Source organism: Chelonia mydas, chromosome 12 (genome assembly GCF_015237465.2).
Source record: "Chelonia mydas isolate rCheMyd1 chromosome 12, rCheMyd1.pri.v2, whole genome shotgun sequence".
In the NCBI taxonomy this organism is placed as follows: Eukaryota; Metazoa; Chordata; order Testudines; family Cheloniidae; genus Chelonia; species Chelonia mydas.
This window is the reverse complement of record NC_051252.2, coordinates 20,156,361-20,180,105: the sequence shown is the minus strand read 5'-3', so window position 1 is coordinate 20,180,105 and position 23,745 is coordinate 20,156,361. Positions and strand designations below refer to the sequence as shown.

Below are 23,745 nucleotides of genomic sequence, written 5' to 3'. Positions count from 1 at the left end.
CACTGACCAGGGACTGAGAGTCTCAGGTGTGGGGATCTAGCATAGTACGGATGAGGTGGCAGAGTTAGTTTCAGTTACTAGAATTCACATCTAACTTGGCAGGACAGGTGAGCCTGGGAAGGGAACTGGTGTGTGGAATAGGGAAGGCTTGTGACTCTCAATATGCTACATGTGTACTTAAACCCCATTGTTGATATCTTCACATACGACATTTTCAGAATTAGTACCTTCCTATTTTCATCAGGTGTCCATAATAATAAAGAATATTGCCAGAAGAGAAGTAATAGGGGCATAATTATTGAAATGTGTCTTCACATGAATAACTTTGTCTATTGAAATACAGTAAATTTCACTTGTAAAGGTTTTTGGATGAGATAACCAGTTGAGGTGATTCTTAGCCATTTTAGGTGTAGACCTTTCAGAACTTCCAGGATCTATCAGTGCATTTTTATAATAAAGTGCCATATTATTATGGTATCGACAGTGTCCTTGGAAGAATTATCTGGCAGTCCTACCTGCCTCTTTCAGGGCATCGTTTTGGCTGTGTAATGGAAATACACCTCTACCCCGATATAACGCAACCCAATATAACACGGTAAAGCAGCGCTCTGGGGGGCGGGGCTGCGTGCGTGTGGTGGATCAAAGCAAGTTTCGATATAACGCGGTTTCACCTATAACGTGGTAAGATTTTTTTGGCTCCCAAGGACAGCATTCTGTCAGGGTAGAGGTGTATTTGAATTGGGTATCTTGTTGTAGAAGTGGCTTAAAACCTCTTAGCGAATAATGTTGTGTAATTTAACAACCTGATTTTGAGGCTTCATTAGAGTTTAATATTCAGGACCACACATTTGGTGTTTAACAAAAAAGCTTGTTTGTTTGTTTTTAAAAGCATAACTTCATTTGTGTGTGAGCTGTCTGCCTTGGCTTTAATGAGCGTGCTTTTTTTGTATTACCTAACCTGCAAAAGCAGCTCGCTACTTCTGTTGAATTAATGTTAGTTAAAAAGTAGAACTTAAATGGGATCAACAGCTGTGGCTCTGGTTATTATGTCTGTAATTTTTCATTGCTCTTCATTCCCAGAGATTACTCCTAAGGCAACTGCCATGTATTTCATGACCCAGATTTTACATACATTTAAAGCTCAACATATACAGGCTATTGGATTTTTTTTTTTTTTTTTGAGATGGTTGAAGGGTTAAAATCAAATTCTCTAGCTTGGAGTCATTTAGAATTCTTCCTATTTTGTGTAACACATACACAGAGCAGCAGATTTGCTCTGTCTACTTTCTTATCATTTGTCTACTGATGTAGCTGACTGAGATCTACAACACAGTAGCATTTTCTTAACATTTTAAGTGAAATTGCCAAAAAATTTTAAAGGAGAAGAAACTGAAATAATACTTTTAAAAAAAAAAAAAAAAAAGCGCAGTTGATTCTTGGAGGTGCAAGTGGGCAGCCCATTTAGCCTTTGCCTTCTGTGATGTTTATCATCATGTCTGGGCACCAGACTGAAGCCACCAATTCACTTCACATTGGCCATTGAAACACCATTAGATAGTGGTAATTGCTGGTCCTTATTGCGCTGTTTTCCTTTTGACTTGGTTTATCCAGTTTGTGATACCTGAGCCATCCAGTTTGCATATGTGCCCATGTACTGCTGAAGTAAAAGGTCTAGTATTTTTTCCACTCTGCAGTGTATGGATAAGGCTGTGATTTAGTCACAGAGGTCACGGAATCTGTGACTTCCAAAGACCTCCATGACTTCAGCCAGTGCCCCCTGGGAGCTGCAGGGTCCCTTGCCGCCTGCAGAGGCAGCTCCCGGCCACCGCAGGTGGCATGGGGGAGCCCTGCAGCTCCCCCACTGCTTCTGGCCACCATGGGAGGCAGGGGAAACCCACTGCTCCTAGCCACCACAGGCGGCAGAGTGGACCTGATGGCACAGGGAATTCTCCCTGCCCCCACTGGTGGAAAGCGGGACCCCCACTACTGCGGGTGGACCCTGCTGCAGGGGGAATCCCCACTGCTCCCTGCCGCTGCAAGCGCCGGGGGTGATCCCACAGCAGGGGGAAATCTCTGCTGCTCCCCACAGCCATGAGCAGCAGGGGGATCCACAGAGCTGCCAGCCACCACGGGTGGCAAGAGGGACCCCCACTGCTCCCAGCACCTGCTGATGGCAGGGGGGATCCCTGCCATCACAGGCAGCAAGGGGGACTGCTGGAGCTCCTGGCTGCTGTTGGTGGCAGGAGGACCCCAGCAGCTCCCAGCCACAGCGGGGGACCCTGGAGCTCCCAGTGCGCCCTCTTCCCCCGCCCCCCCCCCCCCCCCCAGCTGCCCAGCCTACCCATTTTGTCTTGGGTATTTTTAGTAAAAGTCACGGTCAGGTCACGGCTTCCATGAATATTGCCCGTGACCTATCTGTGACTTTTACTAAAAATATCTGTGACAAAAACTTAGCCTTATGGATAACAAATACATTTGCTGGAAACAGCGTCTTCTGCTTCAGCACCCTAATTCTCCAACAGAGTAACAAAGAAAAAAGAAATCAACAATCTAAATGACTTCTGAAGATGTGGCCACCTATCAAGGTGTACATGCTCTACTGTCAAATACTAATACTAAATATATGTGGCATTCTACAAGTGTGTATATGTAATAGCATATATGTTTTAATAGGTCCACAGCTCTTACATGTCTGAGTCTTGCCAAATAAATCCTGAACTCCATCAGATTTGTGAATAGGGTAGATGGTGCAATATACTCACAAACTAATCTGGTAAGTAGTTTGACAGAGCAGAAATAAGTGCTTTTTTCATAGTGCCTTCAAGGATTTCCTTGGGGCCACTAATGCTTAACAATAAGCACAAGCTTTAGCATTTTTCTGGATTGGGGCCATTGTGCTGAGCACCTTGCTCAGTCAAGCCCTAAAAGAGAGAAAACAAGTATTAAAATCCTTTATAATTACAGTCTTACTGTGGAAGGGACCAAAGAGCTCCCAAGTTTCACTGTGAAAAAGAATGTCTAGATTTGCTTGAATTCCATATTTCTTTTCTGCTTCAGACCTTGAGATCTGACCTCTGCTGTCACTGTGCTAACGCTAATATTTTTTACTCAGTCTTTATCATAGCCATGCCTGATAGTACTGCCATATTTGAAGTCTATCAGAGTTTTCATTATTGTCGTACAATTTTTCTGGTTCTGTGAGAGCAGTCTTTCTCTGCACCCTTAATCTCCTCTTTGCTTGGACCTGAGTGTTGGAGCTTCTTTTTCCTTCCATCAGAGAAACCTTAGAACTGTGCGCCGTCATCTGTACTGCTTGAGGTGTGATACCATTGTGAGATAACATTGCTTTTAGTGTTTACTTGCCTGTGTGGTCTAAAGGATGTCACAGTTCACTTTACAAATTGCAGGCGCTGACCTAGCACAGTCGGTCTTATTTTAATTTATTTGGTTTAAGGAACAGTTTAAGAAAGTCGGCCTGTTGACTGACTGACAGACAGACACCTATATAAGTCATATTCTCAGGTGAACTACTGTCTGATTTAAGTGGCTGGTGTATATTATTGGGTCACTTGCCGGGGTGAGGAGGTGGTCAGGTCTTGTATTTCTAATTAGATTAGTCAATTCTGTATATTACCCTGGAGACTCAGTCCAATTTTCAAAGACAAATTTCTCAAATTGTGCTTGAAATGTATGCTGGGAATGCTTGCCTGGCAATACCCAACCTTTTAAACCTTTGGTGTTCTGTTAGGAACCACTGGAGCTTTCTTCCACCGTTAATATTTCCTGGAATAAAAAGACATGGTAACAATGGACCTCAAGCCAATATTGCTAAACTAGGGCCTGATTTATCTATTTAGATACTTGCATGACCTCTATCACTGTGGTATTAGAGTGCCTAACACATAATTAAAAAGAGAAATAACAATAATGCTCTCCTTTTTTCCCCTTCACAACCTGGAGGAGAAATAGCTTGATTAGTTTATAGAGTTTCTCTTTGCTTGCTTACGTGAGTTGGTTGTGGGCCTGTGAGAAGAAATCGTTGAGGGAATGCTAATTTGAAGAAGTTAGTTTTGCATTTGGCTGCAAAATTGTGGAGGCTTGTGGTCATTCTGATCTTTTGTGGGAGTGATCTCCATAGCTCAGATCCAGCTCCTGGAAAAGTTCTCTCTTCACTAACAAGCTTCCCCACTTGGTCAACATTGAATGTAGCTCTTTTTGAGAACTCCAGATGATGGTGGGAGAGGTGTTTAGCTAGTATGTGTGACATACCCAGGGTACCAGCTGGACTGTTGAACAGCTGGGTCCCCCTCAATTCTCCAACCTGGGGCATCTTTTACACTGCTTCGCTGTGAGAGCAACTACTCCTGGTCTGCCCACGCACAGCCTCCATGCAGATTACTTCCAGCTATACTTGGACCCTGCCACATTCACAGCCATGAAAAATGTGTTGCAGACTGTGAAATCTGGTCTCCTCCCGTGAAATCTGGTCTCCTCCCGTGAAATCTGGTCTTTTGTGTGCCTTTACGCTATCCTATACAGACTTCACGGAGGGAGACCAGCGTTTCTCTAATTGGGGTCCTGAGCCAAAAGGGAGTTGCAGGGAGGTGACAAGGTTATTTTAGGGGGGTCATGGTATTGTCACCCTTACTTCGGTGCTGTCTTCAGAGCTGAGCAGCCACAGAGCAGCGGCTGTTGGCTGGGCACCCAGCTCTGAAGGCAACGCCCCACTAGCAGCAGCTCAAAATGGTGGCAATACCATACCATGCCACCCTTCTGCGCTGCTGCCTTCAGAGCTGGGCAGCCAGACAGTGGCAGCCGCTGACTGAGGGCCCGATTCTGCAGGGAGCAGTGCAGAAGTAAGTGTGGTAATACCATACCATGCCATCCTTGCTTCTGCTGGTGGCGGCTCTGCCTTCAGAGCTGGGCTCCTGGCCAGCAGCTGCTGCTTCCCAACTGGCTAGCTCTGAAGGCAGCAGCGCAGAAGTAAAGGTAGCAGTACCACAAACCCCCCTACAATAACCTTGCGACTTCCCCGGCCTTCCCGCCCACTCCCCAACTCCTTTTTGGATCAGGACCCCTACAGTTACAACACTGTGAAATTTCAGATTTAAGTAGCTGAAATAATGAAATTTCTGATTTTTAAAATCCTATGACCATGAAATTGACCAAAATGGACCATGAATTTGGTAGGGCCCTAGCTACGTTGTATGAGTGCTTTAGCCAGCCGCTCTTGAATTACACTGCAGAGCAAGACCAGCAAATTCCCATGTCCAGACTTTTCCTCAGAAATGTGCATCTTGTACTGCCCAGCCCTCTCCTGAGCTACACAAGCTCATGTGAAGTCCGTCATTTTATTAATAGAAAACGATGTGCACAAATCCTGTTACCCCAGCTGAAGTTTCCCCAAACACTTCAATCCAAGCACACTGGTTGATACAGCAATAAAACAAATTTATCAACTACAGAAGGATAGATTGCAAGTGACTACAAGTAATGAGGCACAAAAGTTATAATTAGGTACAAGTAAATAAAAGGTAAAATGCAACTAATACCTAACTTAAGGGAATTCAAAACACCACATGTCTCTCAGAAGGCTGAACTCCTTTCAGTCAGGATCTCTATTCCCGGTCCAAGGCTATTTCCTATATTCAGGTGTTCTCGATGTTGTTAGTAGAGATGAAGGGAGAGATCATTTGGGGCGTCCCCCATTTTTTTATCTTTTCCTCTTCCTTGAGGATCATCTCCAGCTGGGGTTCAGGAGACAGAAAGTCTGTGGGGATGGGAACCTCCAGCTGTTTCTGTGCCAAGATATAAATTTCTTTCTCACCCTTTCTCCTGCCAAAGAATGGCCATTTAATCAGATGATGGTCTATTTGATTTTATTGACACCTAGCTGAGGAACTGGTTTGTGGCTGCTCTTAGTAATATCCAGGGATCCTAGTTTTCCAAACTTAAAAAAACCAAAATACTCCGATTTAAAAAAAAAAAAAAAATTTTCCTTGATTAAAATGAAATGTTGAACTTTAGTTTCTCTAGCCGCTATATATATGTATCAGTTGAACACAATGTTTTATTGATATATATGGTAGAACCCCATTTATCCATCTCTCCATATTTACTGAACCACTAGCTGACATCTGGAACCCCAGCCACTATCAGCCCTGGGTGGGCTGGGGCTGTGGCTGTCAGCCCTGCTGCACGGGACTAGTCGCCCAAGGCGCGTTCCTCCCCCCATCTTAAAATAAGGGATAGAATGCTCTTTGCCAATTCTCCTGATTATCCAAAAATTTTATTATCTGATCTGGCCCTGGTCCCAGTTAGATTGGATAAATGGAGTTCATCTGTAAATTTAAAGCTCTTTAAAGTCCCTCGGAGGTAAACTATCTTCAATTCAACAGGTTAATCCTTAATATTTGGAGGATTTTCTTGCCATGCTGTATTAGGAGGAGAACATCACCAGACAGACATTTAAACTGTTTTATTTAACTAAAACAACAACGTTAGGTATTCTGGATATATAATATTTTAACAAAACAAGCATATGAATTTTTGAATTTAGTTAAACATTCAAGTTGTTTAAAATCAGGTTTGTTTTTGTTAAAATAGTTTTTAACTGAAATAGTTAAATGATTTTTTTTTTTAAAAGCAACAAAAATTAAATTGACTGTCAGCCAGGTCAACATGAGAAACTTAAAACATTGGCTTCTGCAGCTAACTCAGTCGTCTTCACCTTCATTTTCCTGTTTGTTCATAATCTGGAAAAGAAAAACAAGCGTTTCTGCTTTTTCCGGTCCCAAATGATTTCTCAATTTGGAATAAATTAGTCCAAAGGAAGAAAATTTTCTTTCTACACCAGCAGAAGAAGCTACAGCTGTTTAAAAGTGAGATTACCGCTTCAACAGTCTCTGAGTCCAAGTGCTTAAGTGACTTCCACCAGTTTTCTGGTGTGACTTTCTTTAAAACATCATCAGCAAACATATATTTCTTGAATGGTTCTTATTCCCAAACTGGGTCTCTTTTACGGCCTGCTGCCATTATAGGTTTTCCCTTCTAGTGAGAGAATGGTATGGTAGATCTCAAATCAATGAAGGCTACACTCAGAAAGATCTCAAGACTTCTGGAATATGCTGCTCAAACAGTTCCAGTTTTGTTTCTAGTGCCTGTCCCTCCCTTCTCACTTTTATCTCCAGACTTCTTCTCCTTGTCCAGATCTATTCCGCTCCCACAATCGTCTGTTCATTGAACTTTTTGAAACTTTGCACTTTTAGAGAGAGGTAAGGGATTGACTCTGTGTACACAAATTTACAGATGGACAATAGGGTTGAGGTCTGTTATAGCTCACCTCCATATATTATTTCTTTATTTCTTTAAAAACATTTTTGCTGTTAACAAGCATGTTATCTCTGGAGTTGCAAATCCACAGTTTGAGAACTGCAAACCTAAGCATCTCTGATGGTATCTTCTAGACTGAGCACTGAGTCCCATTGGGTAGATAAAGATTAACCTAAATAATCTATACAGAAGCCCTTAGAACCTCATAAGATTGGGTCCTTAATCCATGAACTATTGGAACTCATTTACAAAACTTTTTTTTAAACATTACATGAATATATTCTCATACTATAGAATTAAAATTTATAATCTTTATTGCATGATGAGAGATCTTTGAGCTATAATGTATCTTAATTAAAACTATCTTTAGATAGGTTTTTTTCCTCAAAGCATTTTATCAAAATCTGTTTTAAATAAAATCATTAATTTTTATCTACCCTGCTGCCAGCTGTTGCTCCTCATCTAGAAACTATTTTTACTGTTTATCACTGCACCAGGATGAAAAGTTCAATCTTCAGTCTACTTCTCTATGCTACAGTCTCATTGAGAACACAATTAAGAATATATGTAGATGTAGAAGCAATGTATGTCAGTACAGTGCATCTGAGCAATATATAGAATACAGTAATACAGTAGTGCATGGAAACTTCTTTATTTAGACACAAAGAACACATAGAGAAACAGTGATATTTAAAAATATATATTAAAGTATTTCCCCTGCCTTATATATACCCAGTAGCATCTTGTGGTAAACAGTAGATTTTACATTTGCCTAAAATTGCATAAAGTGCTGCTGGTGGCTCAGTGGCTACCTCCCAAAACTTACAAATGTTAATTATATTGCACCCTGTGCCCTACATCTGCCCTTGGCCCTCACCCATGTTGATAAATTAGGCACATGCTCCAACCCATGTCATTTCTGTACCTTCCTGGCCTGACATCAATTAATTTCGGCCTCATATCTCACCTACCTCCTAGCCCCCTTTCATTTCCACATCACATCCCTCCCCTCTCCCTCCCATCTACCTCTTTCACCTCCGGTATCCTCCTGCAGCTCCGGGGGCTCCTTTTCACACACTCCCTCACTTGTGGGCTTGGATGAGGCAGCTGCAGTGAATCAACACCTAGATTGTAAAATGCTTTGGGGCAGTGACTGTTTGTTGTTTTTGTTCTGTTTTTACGGCACCTGGCTCAATAAGGTCAAATCCCCTGACTGGGGCTCTTATGTACTAGCATAATATGAACATTTTTCATTGCCCTCGTAAATGTTACAGAAAGGGATCTTCATTGTGAAATGGCTTTCAAATTTAAAGTTAAGGTGAAAAAAATCTCACTTCTCTCTGACACTCTTTACTTCCACTTCTACATCTACAGGGCCTGTCTTTACAAGAAAGTAAGGAATTGACTTGTTAAATTGACTTGTTAAATGTATATTACGCACACACAAACCTTCATTGAAAAATATGCTATTAATGTTGCAAAGTTAGGAAATGCCAGAATTAAGGATGCCTGTAAATTATAATCTTCTGATCATAACTTGATGTAAGACCGAGTCATTGCCTGTTTCTTTTCTCACATGTAGCTGTTGGCAACACTGAATGGACATGACAGTTGTTTAAGGCTCAAGACAACACCCTATACAAATAGGCAGAACATTTAAAAATGTTTCATTACTGTGATTGTGACCAGATTAAAAAATCTGCACAAAACCAAATACGTTTGGAAGTATGCAACGCCTGTCACCTGTTTCTTTTGCTCTTCATTGCTGCATTCCTGTTTCATTGCTATTTGCAAAACTTTTGGTCTCTGTTTTCTTTTGGAAGAAGAAATGTTATTCCAAGAGCTGATCCTTTTTTATAAACTTGACCTTAAAATATATCTTTTCAGGGTCCTAACTAGCCAAGATGCCGATCGACGTTAATGATGTGATGCGCCTATTGTGCCGTATCTCTGAGGAGAGGAAGATGAAGGCTGCTGTCAGGCATTCTGGACGAGGAGCTCTAGTAGCGGGTGCAACAGCATTTGTCGGGGGCTTAATGGGTGGTCCACCTGGAATAGCTGTAGGTAAATACACTCTACCATACAAGGAAAGATGGCTTGGCTCATAATAAGATGAGGTGTTGAACTAAGGAATTAAAGAATTGATGTGTGATGTGGTTTAACTAGATGGTAAAGCAGGTTTTCATAATACTTTCTGACAGTGAAAAGATACTCTATGCCGAGTGCTTCGGCTTAAATTCATGGCTGATGTGGAGCCCCGTGAAGGAACTGTTAGATCATTTCCTACAGACCTTTGATAAATAGAGAAAAATGGGTTGGAGATTCCCAATTTTACCCCTTAAGGAAATGTATTTAATTTGGGTATAAAGTGAGGGGGAGGAAATCTTCCTAGTCTAACCATATCAAGGGGCGTGAGAATCCTTCCTTAATAAAAATATCCTCCTGACAGTAAGGTTTTATTTATTTAAAATTTTGTAGTGTGCTTGTTATCATGCTGGATATATTTAGTTTTTTCAGAGTCCCATGTTCCCTGTCAATTAGCGTTTCTCTGTATAACAAAAATGATACTAAAGCCCTGAGCTTAGTAGCAATGAGAGATACAGAAGAGAAAATTCCAGATATCTCCTTTATTAATAACCTTTTGTGGCGTTAAAGCTAGATTACTACTGATGTCACTTGTGCCCTAATCCTTCAAACACTTGAGCCACGCGTGTACATTTAGTCGCATGAGCAGTCCCATACACCTCAATGGGAATACTTACATGAGTAAAGTTGTACATCTGCTCGTGTGTTTGAATAATTGGGGCCCAAGTGACTTCATTCATAAACTAGCTTTAATGCCAGAAAAGGGCATTGTAGAAATACAAAATAAACATATAACAGCACAGCCGGAGATACAAAGAGAAACTGTAAAGCTACCAGCATTACAAACACCCATCTTAATTAATTATCAGAAAAAAGTCTTGTTACAAAGATGCTACTAAACTTTTCAGTAAGAAATAGGTAAAACCAAATGGTTGTAAGAAATTTATAATATCGAGACCAGTAGGAAGTACTAAGAAGAATGTAGCTGTCCAAATACTTAAAAAACTGGAATTATAGAAATCATCAAATGAAACCAACCTGTTACAGCCACAAATAAATTAAAATAAATAAATAAATAAAAAAGGGACAGCTACCTTAAAACTAAAAGGTGCATTGTCCTATATACCCCAGTTTAAGTGACTGTCTTCCTGTCATAGCTGCTAGGGACATTGCAACAAGTGCATTGTTTGGAAGGGAGACTGAGTGCTTGTGTGTCCTTGTCTGTATGCAGCTGTAACTGAATCAGAGGACTCTGATTTTATCTAGATTATTACACTGTAGAAGTAAGTGACCTGTGACTGAACATTCTAAAGTTTTAGCTTGGTTATGGAGGCACTTTAAGTTTTAGCAGGAATATGCACTAATTATGGTGTAGATGGGTCCTTGGCTGCATTATTCTTTTACTGTAAACTGGACAGGAGGGTTGTCATTATCCCTGGCTGTGAGGAAGTCATATGATGAGTTCCCCTGCTGTATTTGCCCCCTGAGAAACGTGCAGTTTATCTTGCTTTCCAGTGCCTAGATCAGTTGCTTGGATCCCTTTGAGGGGAGTGAATTGGTGAATGTTAACTGAAGAAAACAAATGATTGTGTAAGAAATCTTCCCGTCTAAGAGCCACATCTGTGATTTTTATTTTTATTTTATTTATTTATTTTTTCCATGTAGTGCTCCCTAAATCAGGTATTGATGATCTAATAAAGGTGTGATGCAGATGAATGCAGCCATTGTAGGCTTTCAAGCATTTCACTAGCATCACCGGAAGAGTTGCAAGCTCAGTAAAATTTGCAAATTAAGAAATTTTTGTCTAGTGAAATGGGTATATAAATGATGATCTAGGAGCAGACCCTGAGAGTGAGGCTTCTGGAAGCTGAGGAGTGTGGTTTTGGAACCCATTTTGGAAACCTGAGGCAGCTAAGCTAACCAGGACACTCCTGGCAGTGGTGTAAATTATTCAAGACTTTACATTTGCTGTTTTATGTTAAAGAGAATTACTTTACGGTTTGGGATTGATTCCCTTTTGAAAGGGAGCACCCATTATAGATCTGTACTATTGAAACTTCCCCCTGGAGTAGGCACAATGATCACCTTGACAGCCACATAGGATCCCCCACCCCCAGTATTCTTGGGAGGGGACAGATCAGCTCTATACAAAAGAGAAGAGCATGTTTTGGAATCCATGGTACTGCCTGACCAGTGAGAAAGTGCTGATTCAGTAATCAATAGGGTGACTGTCTCTAAATCAGTACTCCCCAAACTGCTGGGTTTGTTTCCTGTTTGGCATCATATAAGCACCAGCCATGCAGGGACTTTATGAAGGAACGAGAGTAATAAGCCCTGTTTAACAGAGGCAGAAAACGTGTACCGTGCTGTGGATTTGTAATGAGAGAGAGAAGTAAATTAACTTTGGCCACCAACGTATGATTTATCTCATGGTTTCCTTGACTGGAGGGCTTTATTTAAAAAATCTGTCTTATCCAGAATCTGTGATCTTCTGTCTTCTCCTGAAGAGACCAGTCAGGGCCATAAAGGATGATTTTTTTTCACTGATTTAGGGCTTTAAGTTATTAGTACTGATTGTGTTAAGAATTGTTTTGCGATGGGAGCTGACTTAAAGTCATGGAAACTTTTTGGCCACTTTTAACTTGCTTTATATATAACCATTATAGTAAATGTGCCTTGGCCACCCAACTCTCTTCATTAACTTCCGATAGAGACAGCAGCACCAGTGTTGTTTGAAGCCTGGTTATTGTTGGGTAGGGTTTGAAATTTAATAATTAAAAAGTGGAGACTGACTAATTACATCTTCATTGATTTTCTAGGGGGTGCAGTTGGTGGTTTATTTGGTGCTTGGATGACTGCTGGACAGTTTAAGCCAATCCCTCAGATTATACTGGAACTGCCTCCTGCTGAGCAACAGAAGCTCTATGAAGATGCCTTCGCTATTGTCAGGAACTTAGACTGGACTGATGCTGCACAGTTGACTGCACTTGTAATGGGAAATGCCGCCCTCCAACAGAAGTTGGCAGCAGTGCTAATAAATTATCTTTCACATGAGCTAAGAGCAGAAATACGGTATGGAGAGTAAACCTTTTCAGAGTGTGTTTTTTCACTTTACAGTGAGGGGAATTTTATTTTGACAACTGTGATCTTTTATTTAACATAACGATTACTAGTTAGTGCAGCTAATTATAAAGTTAAGTAAATGCAGTAGGCAGATATAAATATTATTTTGGTTTTTGTGAATCTAGAATTAAATTACTGTATTATCTTAAACTGATTTGCTGTGCCGTTTAAAGTACTGTGTATTGAAAACTGAAATCGAGATCATAAAGCATTATAGGAGCTATGTTTCTCACACCAACTATCATTGGGAAAAATTTTCAGTGTCACTGTAGTAACTTAGGCTCCTAGGTTCCACTTTTAAGAGGGATTTAAGCTCCAAAGTCACTTGGGCACTCTTGAAAATTTTACCCACTATCTACTCATGGACTGTAAAGGTTGCAAGAATGAAGGGACTGCTACTGAGAAGTTAAATATCTTCTCAAACTGTTCTTCATTCCCTGCTACAACTTTATCCTAATTATTGAGTCTTTTATTCACATACAAGTCTAACAAATGCCTAGCTGAACCTTATTGCAACAGCTGGACAAAATGTGCACAGCTAGGTTGCTCCTGCTATCCTTGTATGGAAAGGCTAGACTCAGAAGGCTGCTAAAATGGTTGTGGCTGGCATTTCCCATCCAATTGCAGAATTGGGGTTGTCATCTCAGCATTGGCTTGTAGAAGAAAAATGCTTTGCTCTGACTGAAATTTGTTGAATCTGAACTGCAGGTGTTAAGTGATACTTTCTTTAAAGTATTTTCAAGGTGTAGTAGTATAATCAACAAATCTTCAGTTTAAATTAATTCTCTTTAAAGCCAGAGCTAACTTTTTTCTGTGCTGCAGTAGCGCAATATATGTATGTCTTATGATAGAAAATAATGTACCCCTGCACCCTGATGGAATATCATGTTTTTATGTGTTTTGCTTTAAAACAAATCAGGTACATCGGAACTGTGAACTGAAATATGAGCAAATATGAGGCACGTTGTTTTATTATGTCTAACTATTGAATAATGATTTGGGATGGTTTTCTACACATGTTGAAGCTGCAGACTCTAGATGAAATTATGCTTATCTTCTGATTTTCCGCTATTTATATTGAAACGTAAGACAAGCTCACATATACAAAGTGTACAAAGGTGCCTTCTTTTATATGTAAAAATGTACAAGAAATGAAATGGTTTTTATATTATATTCTTTCCCTAGTAGCAAAATCAAAATAAATTTTTTTTTTTTGGTCAGGCTTCTAAAATTTGCAGTCTGGCTGGGGAAAGGTGTTTTTATTGACAGTTTACCAAATGTGTTGGGTTTAGCTAATTTACTTTGTACAAATGTAACATGCTATGAGTAAGCCTGTTTTGATTTTCCCTGCAGAGTTCATTGGCAAGCTTGAGTGTCACTGTCTTTAGTAGTTCTTTCCAATAAAGTGGAAAGCCGAACAGAAGTGGATTATAACTGGACCAGTCTCAGTGCATAATAATACCAAAGCAGGAGAGTACAGTTTAATTTGCAGGGTGCTTGTAATATAGTTGGCTTTTTCGAAGGTTTTCGGATAAATGTAATCTTACATGTTTTCATACAATCTGGTATCTGTTTTAGAAATATCACTGTGCACAAGTTGGGCAAGCTGTAGAAAACTGTAAATTGAAGTAGTTGCCTTCATAGCCACAACACTTAAAATGAGACATTGCCAAAGAGGGATAGCAAATGACAATGATTGGATAGTTCATGAGACACACAGCCTTTCACATCAGGATCATCAATTTAAATCCAGCCAAGATCAATAGTAACTTGAGGGTAATTTGATATCTGACTGTAAAGTGGTCTATGTAAAATGAGGTGCTGGCTTCAGTTCTTTTGTTCTAACAAAAATGCATATGGCTTCAGCGTGCTTTACATTTTACGCATGGGGAAACTGAGGAACGGGTGGAGTGGCTTGTTGAAGGTCCCTCAACAGATCAGTGGCAGAACCCACGTCCCTTGAGTCCTAGTCCAGCATGCTATTCGCTAGGCCCTGCTGTCTCCTGGAGGCAGGTGTCCCCATGATGGCTCTGAATCAGGACAACACTTAAATCATATTAACTTCAGTTGACTGTCGGGAATCAGAACCCGTTAAAAGCATCCTTGCTGGCAGCTGGAAAAGGTCCGTATGTAGACTGGACTACCCACAGGTTCCTCTTTCTCCCATAGACTTGAGGCATATTGTTGGGGCAGAGTGTGACTATCTTTAATGGATTACTCTGGGCTCCAGGGCTGTCATTTTGCATCTCACGAACTGAAGTTTCCTAAGCACATCACTTTGTTTTATTATGCATTTCAATAATCTCAACCTGTTCTCCATCTCTCTCTGCTCCCAGCACAGTGACCCCACAGTTAGGGTGGTCTAATAGAGGCTCTGTTGTGATGTCAGAGCATTCAGATGATTGAGTGATCCCAATGGCTGAACACCCCAGGGTGTTGCTTATAACTTAATCACAATAACACACTGGGTTGCAGTGAACATAGATGAGTCATTTTTAAATAAGCAGATGACCAAAATCGAAACCTCTTGCAGCGCCAAAAGAAAGTGAGCTGAATTTTCTCAGCACCATCATCTAGTTCGAAGCACCGATGCAGATAAACTCCTGAAGGCAGTGAGACTGCATGGGTGTCACTGTGCCAAAAACCTAATTTGGCGTTCAGAGCATATTATTACTTTTGATAGTGCACAAGAAGCAAGGAATGCAGCTCAAATCTCTGTCCAACCTGAGTTTCTGGGGTTGGCAGTGAGAAAAATATCTTTCTACTTGTAAATTGAGAACACTTGATACGGAGAATGGAGTCCTCAATGCCATTTTTAGAGTCCCTTTTCAAAGTAGCCACGCTTAAATGTTTGTCCCAATCCACGTTGGCAGAACTTCACTGAACATTGCCAGAAGATCCAGTTTCATCCCCTAGGCCTCTGGCCTACAATCCTGCAGTTTGAGTTTGCAACTATATTTGTTGTTTGGTCTTGTCAGAGGATTTGGCTGGGTTCAGAACTCTGCTCCAGATGATCAAGTTTGCAGCGAAAGGGCAGTTGTAAGCTAATTTATTAACATCCATCTGTTGCTGTTCTTTGGCACAGAGATGTCTGTCCACCACAGCATCCCTTGTAGAGATTGGAAGCAGTCATGGGCAGGAGATAGCAACTTCTAAAATCCATTCCAGCTGCATAATGTCTGGGCTGAGTGTAAGAGACAGTCGTCACCTAGGAAACAAGGTAAAGCAGTGCCAGCAGTTTCAGGAAGCAGCTGAAGAAGAGTCACTGTGGGGAGATGGGCATATTTATATAAAGAAACCATCTGCTCCAATGCTGGTTATTAACCTGCTTCATTGTAGATGTGACAGAATCAAGCTAGATTTTTTTCACAGGCAGATGGTGTATTTTTAGCTAAAATTATCTTCCCTCCCTCCCCCCCCCCCCCCATTTTTTTTTTTCTTAACTGTCTGGCTTTAAAGGGGAAAGCAAACATGATGGAAAACTGTAGCAAAGGGAGGAAGTATCTTGCTTTTTAAAAGGTTGAATTCCAGTGCAGATTAGTAATTGAGACACGCCATCTAGTGGGGGGAAATTGAAGCTTTTCTTAAATTCATGTATATTGTCATATAGACACAGCAATCTCGGCTTTCTAATGCTTTACCTCATGAAACTGAAGTATATCTTATTTTGTTGCTATTAATTCATAAAACTCTTTACGAGGCTAGAAATATTAGCCTACCAATGACTTTCATTGACATGTTTGTGATAAAATTGGTTATTGGTGACTATTAAGAACATAAGAATGGCCATATTGGGTCAGACCAATGGTCCACCTAGCCCAGTATCCTGTCTTCTGACCGTGGCCTATTCCAGGTGCTTCAGAGGGAATGAACAAAACAGGCAATCATCAAGTGATCCATTCCCTGTCCACTCCCAGCTTCTGGCAATCAGAAGCTAGGGACACTCAGAGCATGGTGTTGCATCCCTACCCATTAAGACATGTATATGCCATCTGTAGAGATTGGTGAATTTGTGTGGTTTTAGTTGCGATAGGAAAATAAATAAATAGCTGCAGGAAGTAAGTTTTACCATTATAATGACTAATAAACCCAACTGGATTTAGCATACTTGCTAAGTAACAGCCAAATAAATAACTGGACTGATCTAAGCTGCTGCCAATTTACAAAGAATCATTGATCATAAGGAGGTTTGGAAGAATTAGGTTTTTATTTTTTATAACTTTTGACAGATATCAGTTTATTTTTAATGCTTTTATTTTCATCAGTGTAAATTTTTCATAGTGGTACAAAATTATGGATTTTGAGCACTTTTGCTGTTTTTATCAATTTAAATGTTCACAGTTACCAGAAATTGGGAGGGATGTGACAATAATTATCTAATGGCAGTAGATGTTGAGATTCAAAAACCATTAAAGCACAACTTGTCAGCATCATATGTCAAAATAGTCAAAGTAAACATCCTTAAATCAAACTCTTAAGTTTTCAAGCAGCATTTTTCTTATTTTGTCTATCTGTAAATTTCAGTGATCATCAAAGGAAACCCTTTTTTTCATTGGTTTGCATGTATATAGTGAAATTATGTTTACTGACAAAATTCAAATCCTTCCAAGCCTAATCATCATTGAAGCTGGAAAGTCACTAAAAGATAATTGTTCAATCTTTGGTTTTGCCTACATGTATTTCTTGTTCAATTTTCATTGGTTTTAGTGAGCCTAAGGTGTAAGTAGAGTTAACTTACTATTCCTTTACAAGTTTAAAGATTAGGTTACTGACTGACTATGGTTATGCTAGTCGTGTATTCCATCAGCGTAGGTCAGATCTTCACAACTGGTGTTTTTATGCTAGGACATAATCCTTGACAGACTCCCTCCTCTCTGAGGTAACAACTGTTAATGGTTATGGGTTTCAAAGTAACATAGAGTAACAGGATCTGACAAAACTGGAAGCATACGCAAACCCTTTAAACCACTGTCCTGGTGCATTGCTGGATCCATCCCTGACAGAGCAGCATGGCAGAAAGCTGTGGGGGGGGAGAGAAATGCTTCCGTCTATTGAATGCTGTTTTCCTTCCACTCCCTCTACAAAGGCTTCAGGAGCAGCAGTGTTGTATAGGCCCTAACCAGCCCTGCTTACTAAACAGTGGGTGCATGAGAACCTTCCCAAAATAATTTCTAGAGCAGATCTATTTAAAAAAAAAAATCCAATCTTTTTTCATTTAAAAATCATCAGTGATGGAGAATCCAACATGACCCTTGATAAATTGTTCCAATGGTTTTACTCTCACGGTTAAAAATGTACACCTTTATTTGCAGTCTGAATTTGTCTAGCTTCAACTTCTAGCCACTGGTTCTTGTTATACCTTTCTCTGCCAGATTGAAGAAGCAGTTATTCAATGTGTTCCCCATGTAGGTACACTTAGACTGTAACCAAGTTACCCCTTAATCTTCTCTTTGTTAGAGCTCCATCTTGTTAGTTTATCACTGTGAAGCATGTCTTCTAATCCTCTAATCATTCTCATGGCTCTTCTCTGAACCTTTTCCAATTTATCAACATCCTGCTTGAATGGTGGGCATCAGAACTGAACATAGTATTCCAGCAGCAGGTCACAGTAGTGCCAAATACAAAGGTAAAATAATCTCTCTACTCTTTCTCAGGATTCCCCAATTTATGCATCCCAGGATTGCATTAGCTCTTTTGGCCACAGCGTCACACTTGAAGCTCATGTTCAGCTGATTATCCACCACACCCCCCAAATCTTTTTCAAACTCACTCCTTCCCAGGATAGAGTTCCCATCCTGAAAGTATCTTTGTTCCCAGCTGTATACATTTACCCTGACCCATATTAAAATACATATTGTTTGCCTGCACCCAGCTTTCTAGTGATCTAGATCTCTGTAGTGTGTTAAGCGCCCACCCTCACCCCCCCATGTGTTTAAAAAATAGAAATAACAGGAACAATCGTTTTTTCTTTTCCCAGGCTGCAGGGTAAATAGCTGTATTCGTTTATAGGGTGATTGGTGTGCTGGCTTGCTTGTCCGTGTTTATATTAGAAGTCGTGGAAGGACACCGAATTCTTAATTTTTTTTGGTGCAAATTTCCCCAGGAGTAGCGTATGGATCTTTCTAGCCAAGCTTGAGCCCCATAGCATGGGAAGCAATCTCTTGGTAGTGTGCAGAGGGAAGATGGATTCTTTTTTACAGCGTGTCTGTTTGGGCATCAGTACTCTGAAGTAATCTGAGGGTACATGCCCTTGATAATCGGGAATGTTACAGAGGAGGCAGGTTTTTCAAAGGATTTGTTTGTTTTCCTATGAGCATCACCTCAGTCTTGATTCAGTGTTAACCAGCGGCTCATCTTTCAGGGGCTGATTTTAGCTAGGCACTGAGAGAGCTGGGAGATGGTGCTGTTTATATTTGACATAAAGGAGATAGAGCTGGGTGTTAAGCTGTGTACTGCTGGCATTTCAGCCTGTGTTGTCTCACCATCTGTCCCAATAACTTTCATATGACTGTTGAATAGTAACATGGGGAGAGAACTGAGCCTCCTGGGGCTACTCAGATTTGGGCTTTGGAGGAACACTTCCCTATAATGACCCTCCCAGTGACTTATTTTTCAAAAGCATCCCAAAGAAATGGTAACTCTGTGTGCACACAGACACACATGGTGACAAATCATTCCCTCTAATTATGACGCTTACAAGTAGCTCAGATTTTGCCTTGGCAGGACTGTGTTTTCAGTGAGAATTGAGCACACTCAACCACTGATACCTAAAAATCTCAAACTGTATAAAGTCCATGGGGGGTATTGTAAAAATATATAGTCTGGAATATCGGACTCCTAAGACAAAAATGCAGCTTTTCAATTCTTATCCCCATTTTATAGGTGGAAAGTAGGTCTCAAAGTTACATTGGGAAAGAACTGGGATTTGAACCCAGGAATCCTGACTCCTGGTCCTGTGCTCTAACCAGCAGACACATTCCCTTCACAAGCAGTAAGGTATAGGTGCTCATAGGACAGTGTGATATGGAAATACCTGCCTGGTGTTAGTCACATCACCATTCATCACCACTGCTATGTAAGTATGGAAAAACCTCAGAGTCTCAAAGAGAGGAGAGGCAAATGGCTGATTAATTTCACTTTGAACACTTCTGTTTCTTTCTCCCACACCATGTACAAACAGCTCAGTGTGGCTTTGCTGCTGAAAGACATTTGCAGAACTTCTGCATTTATTATCTCCAGATGTTGCACACGTAGAAATTTTTGCTGCCACAGTGGGGCGCTGTCCTCCTATGCTGCTGTTCTACCTATTGTAGTGACTGCATGATGAGACCTAATGGAAGTATTTCCTGGAAGTGATGGCTAGCTCATTTTTGCCCCCATGCAGCTTGTATTGCCAATTCCTTCCCTGTTTGAACAGCTGAGCAATTTGGAGGAATCTTTTGTAATTGTTTTGGGGTAAAGTTTTGAAGGTGGCTAATTGATCTGATGTAGCAATACTTTGCTGTGTGACCTTGGATGAGTGATTTAAATTCCTGATTCCGTTTCCTTATTTGTAAAATGGGGATGATAACATTGACCTGCTTTGCAGAGGGTTGCAACTGTGATGTTGTGAAGGCCCAAAGTATAACTGGATTCAAAAAGGAATTAGATAAGTTCATGGAGGATAGGTCCATTAGTGGCTATTATTCAGGGTGGTCAGGGACACAACCCCATGCTGTGGGTGTCCCTAAACCTCCAACTGCAAAAATATGGGACTGGATGACATGGGATGGATCACTCAATAAATTGCCCTGATCTTTTCATTGCGTCTGCAGACAGGATACTGAGCTAAATGGACCATTGATCTGACCCAATATGGCCTTCTAATATTCTTATTGTTAATCATTCAGTGCTGGCTATAGAATGCCCGGAGGTCCTGGTTTGGAAGGAGCTATTGAAGGGTACAGTGTTATCACTTTACTATTAATATTAGATTATTTCCCAGATTATTTTTTTAAATGATTCCACTGTTACAGTCTGTGATTATTAGCACTCTGATTGCTTTACCCTTTATGAGACTGGCAAATCCTTAGAGGATCTGATTTTCAGTGAGGTCCTATCCTGGTGCCAACATGTGCAGTTTTACATGTGTGCACACTAACACGCTGGGCAGTTGCAACCTTTACACTCTGTTTACCTTTCATAGCTTCTCTTAGGAAAGAACATGCCCATGGCGAAGGACTCTGAAAAATCAGGCCAGCTCCTCTCTTGGCAGAAGAACACAGTGTAGTGCAAGCAGTGCCAAGCTATTAACCCCACTCTCAGCTGACACTTACTTGGCAGATGATGCAGTGACTGGATGAATGTTTTAAACGCACACATGCTTTTGAGACCAGTTCCTGTGGGCCTTGTCTGCACTAGAAAAATTAGTATCCCTGTTCTAGCAATTGCCATCAGTTCTGCAAGGGCACGAGTGCAGCGTTTCTCAAATGTGGCCACCAGTGGATTTTTTTGTGGCCACAGCAGCCTCCAAAGCATGAGTGGAGATTGGAGGAGAGGCATGGGGGGCATTGTTGATAGTGGGGAGCACAATTTAAAGGTTCATCTGCCCCTGAATGGCTTCAGTCACAGTCACAGTCCCCGCCCTTTACCCTCAGTCTACCCTCCTGGAAAGCAGTGGCCCCTCCCTGCAGTGCCCAGCTGTTGCTCCTGAATTGCTGTTTCCAAGGGAAGTGAGATGTGCCACCTTTGTGTTTGCACTGGTGCTGCCAGCAGGGATTGGTGCCCTGCACCATGCAGGCTCCTCGGGAGGTCCAGACAGCAGCTCTGGAGACACTTGGGGCCGGTGTGCACAGCGCCGGAAGTGGCTCATCAGTGGAGGTGGCTGTGGCGTTAGGTTGCTTGGGCGCCCCTCTGGGCAGCTCCCCTGCTCCCACCCAGCTGGGACATGGGGAATCTGGGACTCTGCAGGCAGCCAGTGAGTTCCCAACCCACCTTCCCCGGGGCAGGCTCTCACTGAAGAGCCATGGGAGGTAGGGACAGAGATGGGTTGGCCCTTGGACATGTCTCTTTATTTGTGTTTCCTAAAGTTAATTATTTTAGGAAAAATTGTGGGAGCAGCCACCAGCAAGAGTTGGTGGCCACACTCTGAGACCACCAAATATTTTGTTGTGAGAACCCCTGCACTAGTGGTAGCAATGGTATCATTATTGCTTTGAATAGGTTGTCCTGACAGAGCAGGGGTAACCCCTGAGCTCTGTCTACACTAACAGCTTAGCACCAGTGCCGCTGTCCCATTGCTGGCTGTTGTTGTAATTTTTTTTTTTTCTACTGTAGGTGCACTCCTGGCGGTAGCACTAGCTGGCTGGGAAGACTGACACTGCTTGATAATAAAGTAGAATGCAGATTTGGGGTATAGCTCAAGTCTAATTTAACAGCAGACTTTCAGCTTGATGATTTTTTTTTTAAACTAATGTCTTTGCATTGCAGTGAACTAAAGCTATTAGCCTTTAATTAGAATAGGAGGTTTCTTCTTTACCTTTCTAGAGATCACAGAAATCCAATGCATTTCTCAAGCTGTGAGCCAGAAATCAAACATTCATCACATAATTGCAGTAACTATGTGCTAATACTTCCCATTAAATATGATTTATTAATTCTACAAGAGCATAATAGGAAAAGACATGAATTCCATTCCAAAGTTGGCAAAAATTCCAACATTCCAGTTTAATTTGATGGCTCAAAGACATCACCAGAACCATGCTGCTGTATGTGAAGAGTTTATACAAAGGTTAGAAAAAGTCTCAAAATTTGGTGAAAACATATTTTACCCTGTATTTGAACTTCTGTGCCTGTGTGATTATTAATGAATAGTGTGGTTTCCGTTTCAACAGGGATCTCTCTCTTCACATTTTGGGCATCATCAAAGGAGATAGCATTGCCTAAGGCACAGGTATTGGATTTGAAAGACCTGGGTTCAATTCCTGCCTTTGTTGATAGTTTGCCAAGTGACTTCCCTTCTTTGTGTACTTTGCTTTAGTTTCTCCATCTGTGAAATGGGGATTATGCTCCTGACCTCTGGAAGGCACTTTAAGATCTGCTGATGAAGATTGCTACGTAAGAACTTCTTGTTCTTTTGCTGTTTGCCTCCCTCCAGTTCTACAATCAAGATGTCAAGACATGGAAGAATATTATAAATGTTAGCGTAGGTTCGTACTAGTGAGAGGGGTAAAAACTATTAGACCATGAGTCCAGATACTTGCAAAGGCTGGTTATTGTTTCCTGAGAGACTATATCCAGTCTTAAACTGATATTATACTTGATCTAAGCTAGTATGGGGCCCTCTATACTTAGGCCTCAAGGAATCTATATAATGGAATTTGAACATTTTTAGGTCCTTTCAGTTAACCTTTTTTTCTCCACAGTCTGTGTGAAAGAGGTAAAAAGTGCAACCATTATCTTAAGTTAATGCGTTTCTTCTGAATACGCATATGTCAGATACTCCCCTGCTGTATAGTTTGATGACAGCATATCATGACCTGCTATTGTATGAAATATGAAATGATGGGAGTGAATAATCGTTGTAATTCTGGCTCAAAACTGATCTAATAAAACTGTCCTTAAGGGATTTATATTTTTATCTCAGCTGTAGTGTATTTCACACAGAAGTGCCATGTCTTGAAAGAAGTTACGGCAAATGAATCATGCAAATTGGGCTGAGTCAACCCGATGAACACTTACAGGTTTAAAGAACAAGGATATTGAAGGTGACCTTTGCTGCAGCTGGCCAATAAGGGCACCTGGCTCACAACCCTGATACTGCTTCCCTCAGATGACAACATTTTTTAAGAGCTGAAGTTTTGCCAGTCTTATTATATAGAGCTCACAGACAGGAGTGTAGATTCTGTCTAAAGGATATCTTCAGAAAAGCAGCACCATAGGTAATTTTCCCTTACCTGTGTTTGTATGTTCAGCTGAGTTTTCATTTTCACCCAGCTGAAAATGCCAAAGGCCAATGTATATTTAACATTTTATTACCCTCAATCCAGCTTGCAACTTTTGTTTAATCCTCCTGCATGGATAGGGCAGCCCATGGCTTCTACCCCAGGCCCAACTTTTAACTCATGTCCACCACTGTTCTAGCCAACTTCTCCCTTCATCTAAACATTCTACCCTAAGGCCAAAATTTAGGAGTCTCTCCCAAACTTCCTTCCTCACCGTTACAAC

General features: G+C 41.0%; 1 protein-coding gene across 6 annotated transcripts in view; it reads left to right on the top strand.

The window, feature by feature from the left end:
* C12H19orf12 (chromosome 12 C19orf12 homolog) overlaps window positions 1-23,158 on the top strand; it is a 29,059-nt gene extending 5,901 nt beyond the window's left edge. Inside the window, exons 2-7 of one of the 6 annotated variants that reach the window (XR_006285150.1) lie at window positions 9,220-9,396; window positions 12,237-12,489; window positions 17,332-17,335; window positions 21,552-22,309; window positions 22,413-22,471; window positions 22,559-23,158. Coding sequence is in view for 4 of the 6 variants with exons in the window: in XM_037877596.2 (XP_037733524.1) it covers window positions 9,237-9,396; window positions 12,237-12,489; window positions 22,413-22,464 (465 nt within the window). In the remaining 2 variants the exon portion in view is untranslated. Of the gene's footprint in view, window positions 1-9,219; window positions 9,397-12,236; window positions 13,778-17,331; window positions 17,336-21,551; window positions 22,310-22,412 lie in introns of those variants that run through there. The other 5 variants (XR_006285149.1, XM_037877596.2, XM_037877595.2 and 2 more) reach the window with 5 other exon arrangements.
* Window positions 23,159-23,745: the final 587 nt, after the last annotated feature.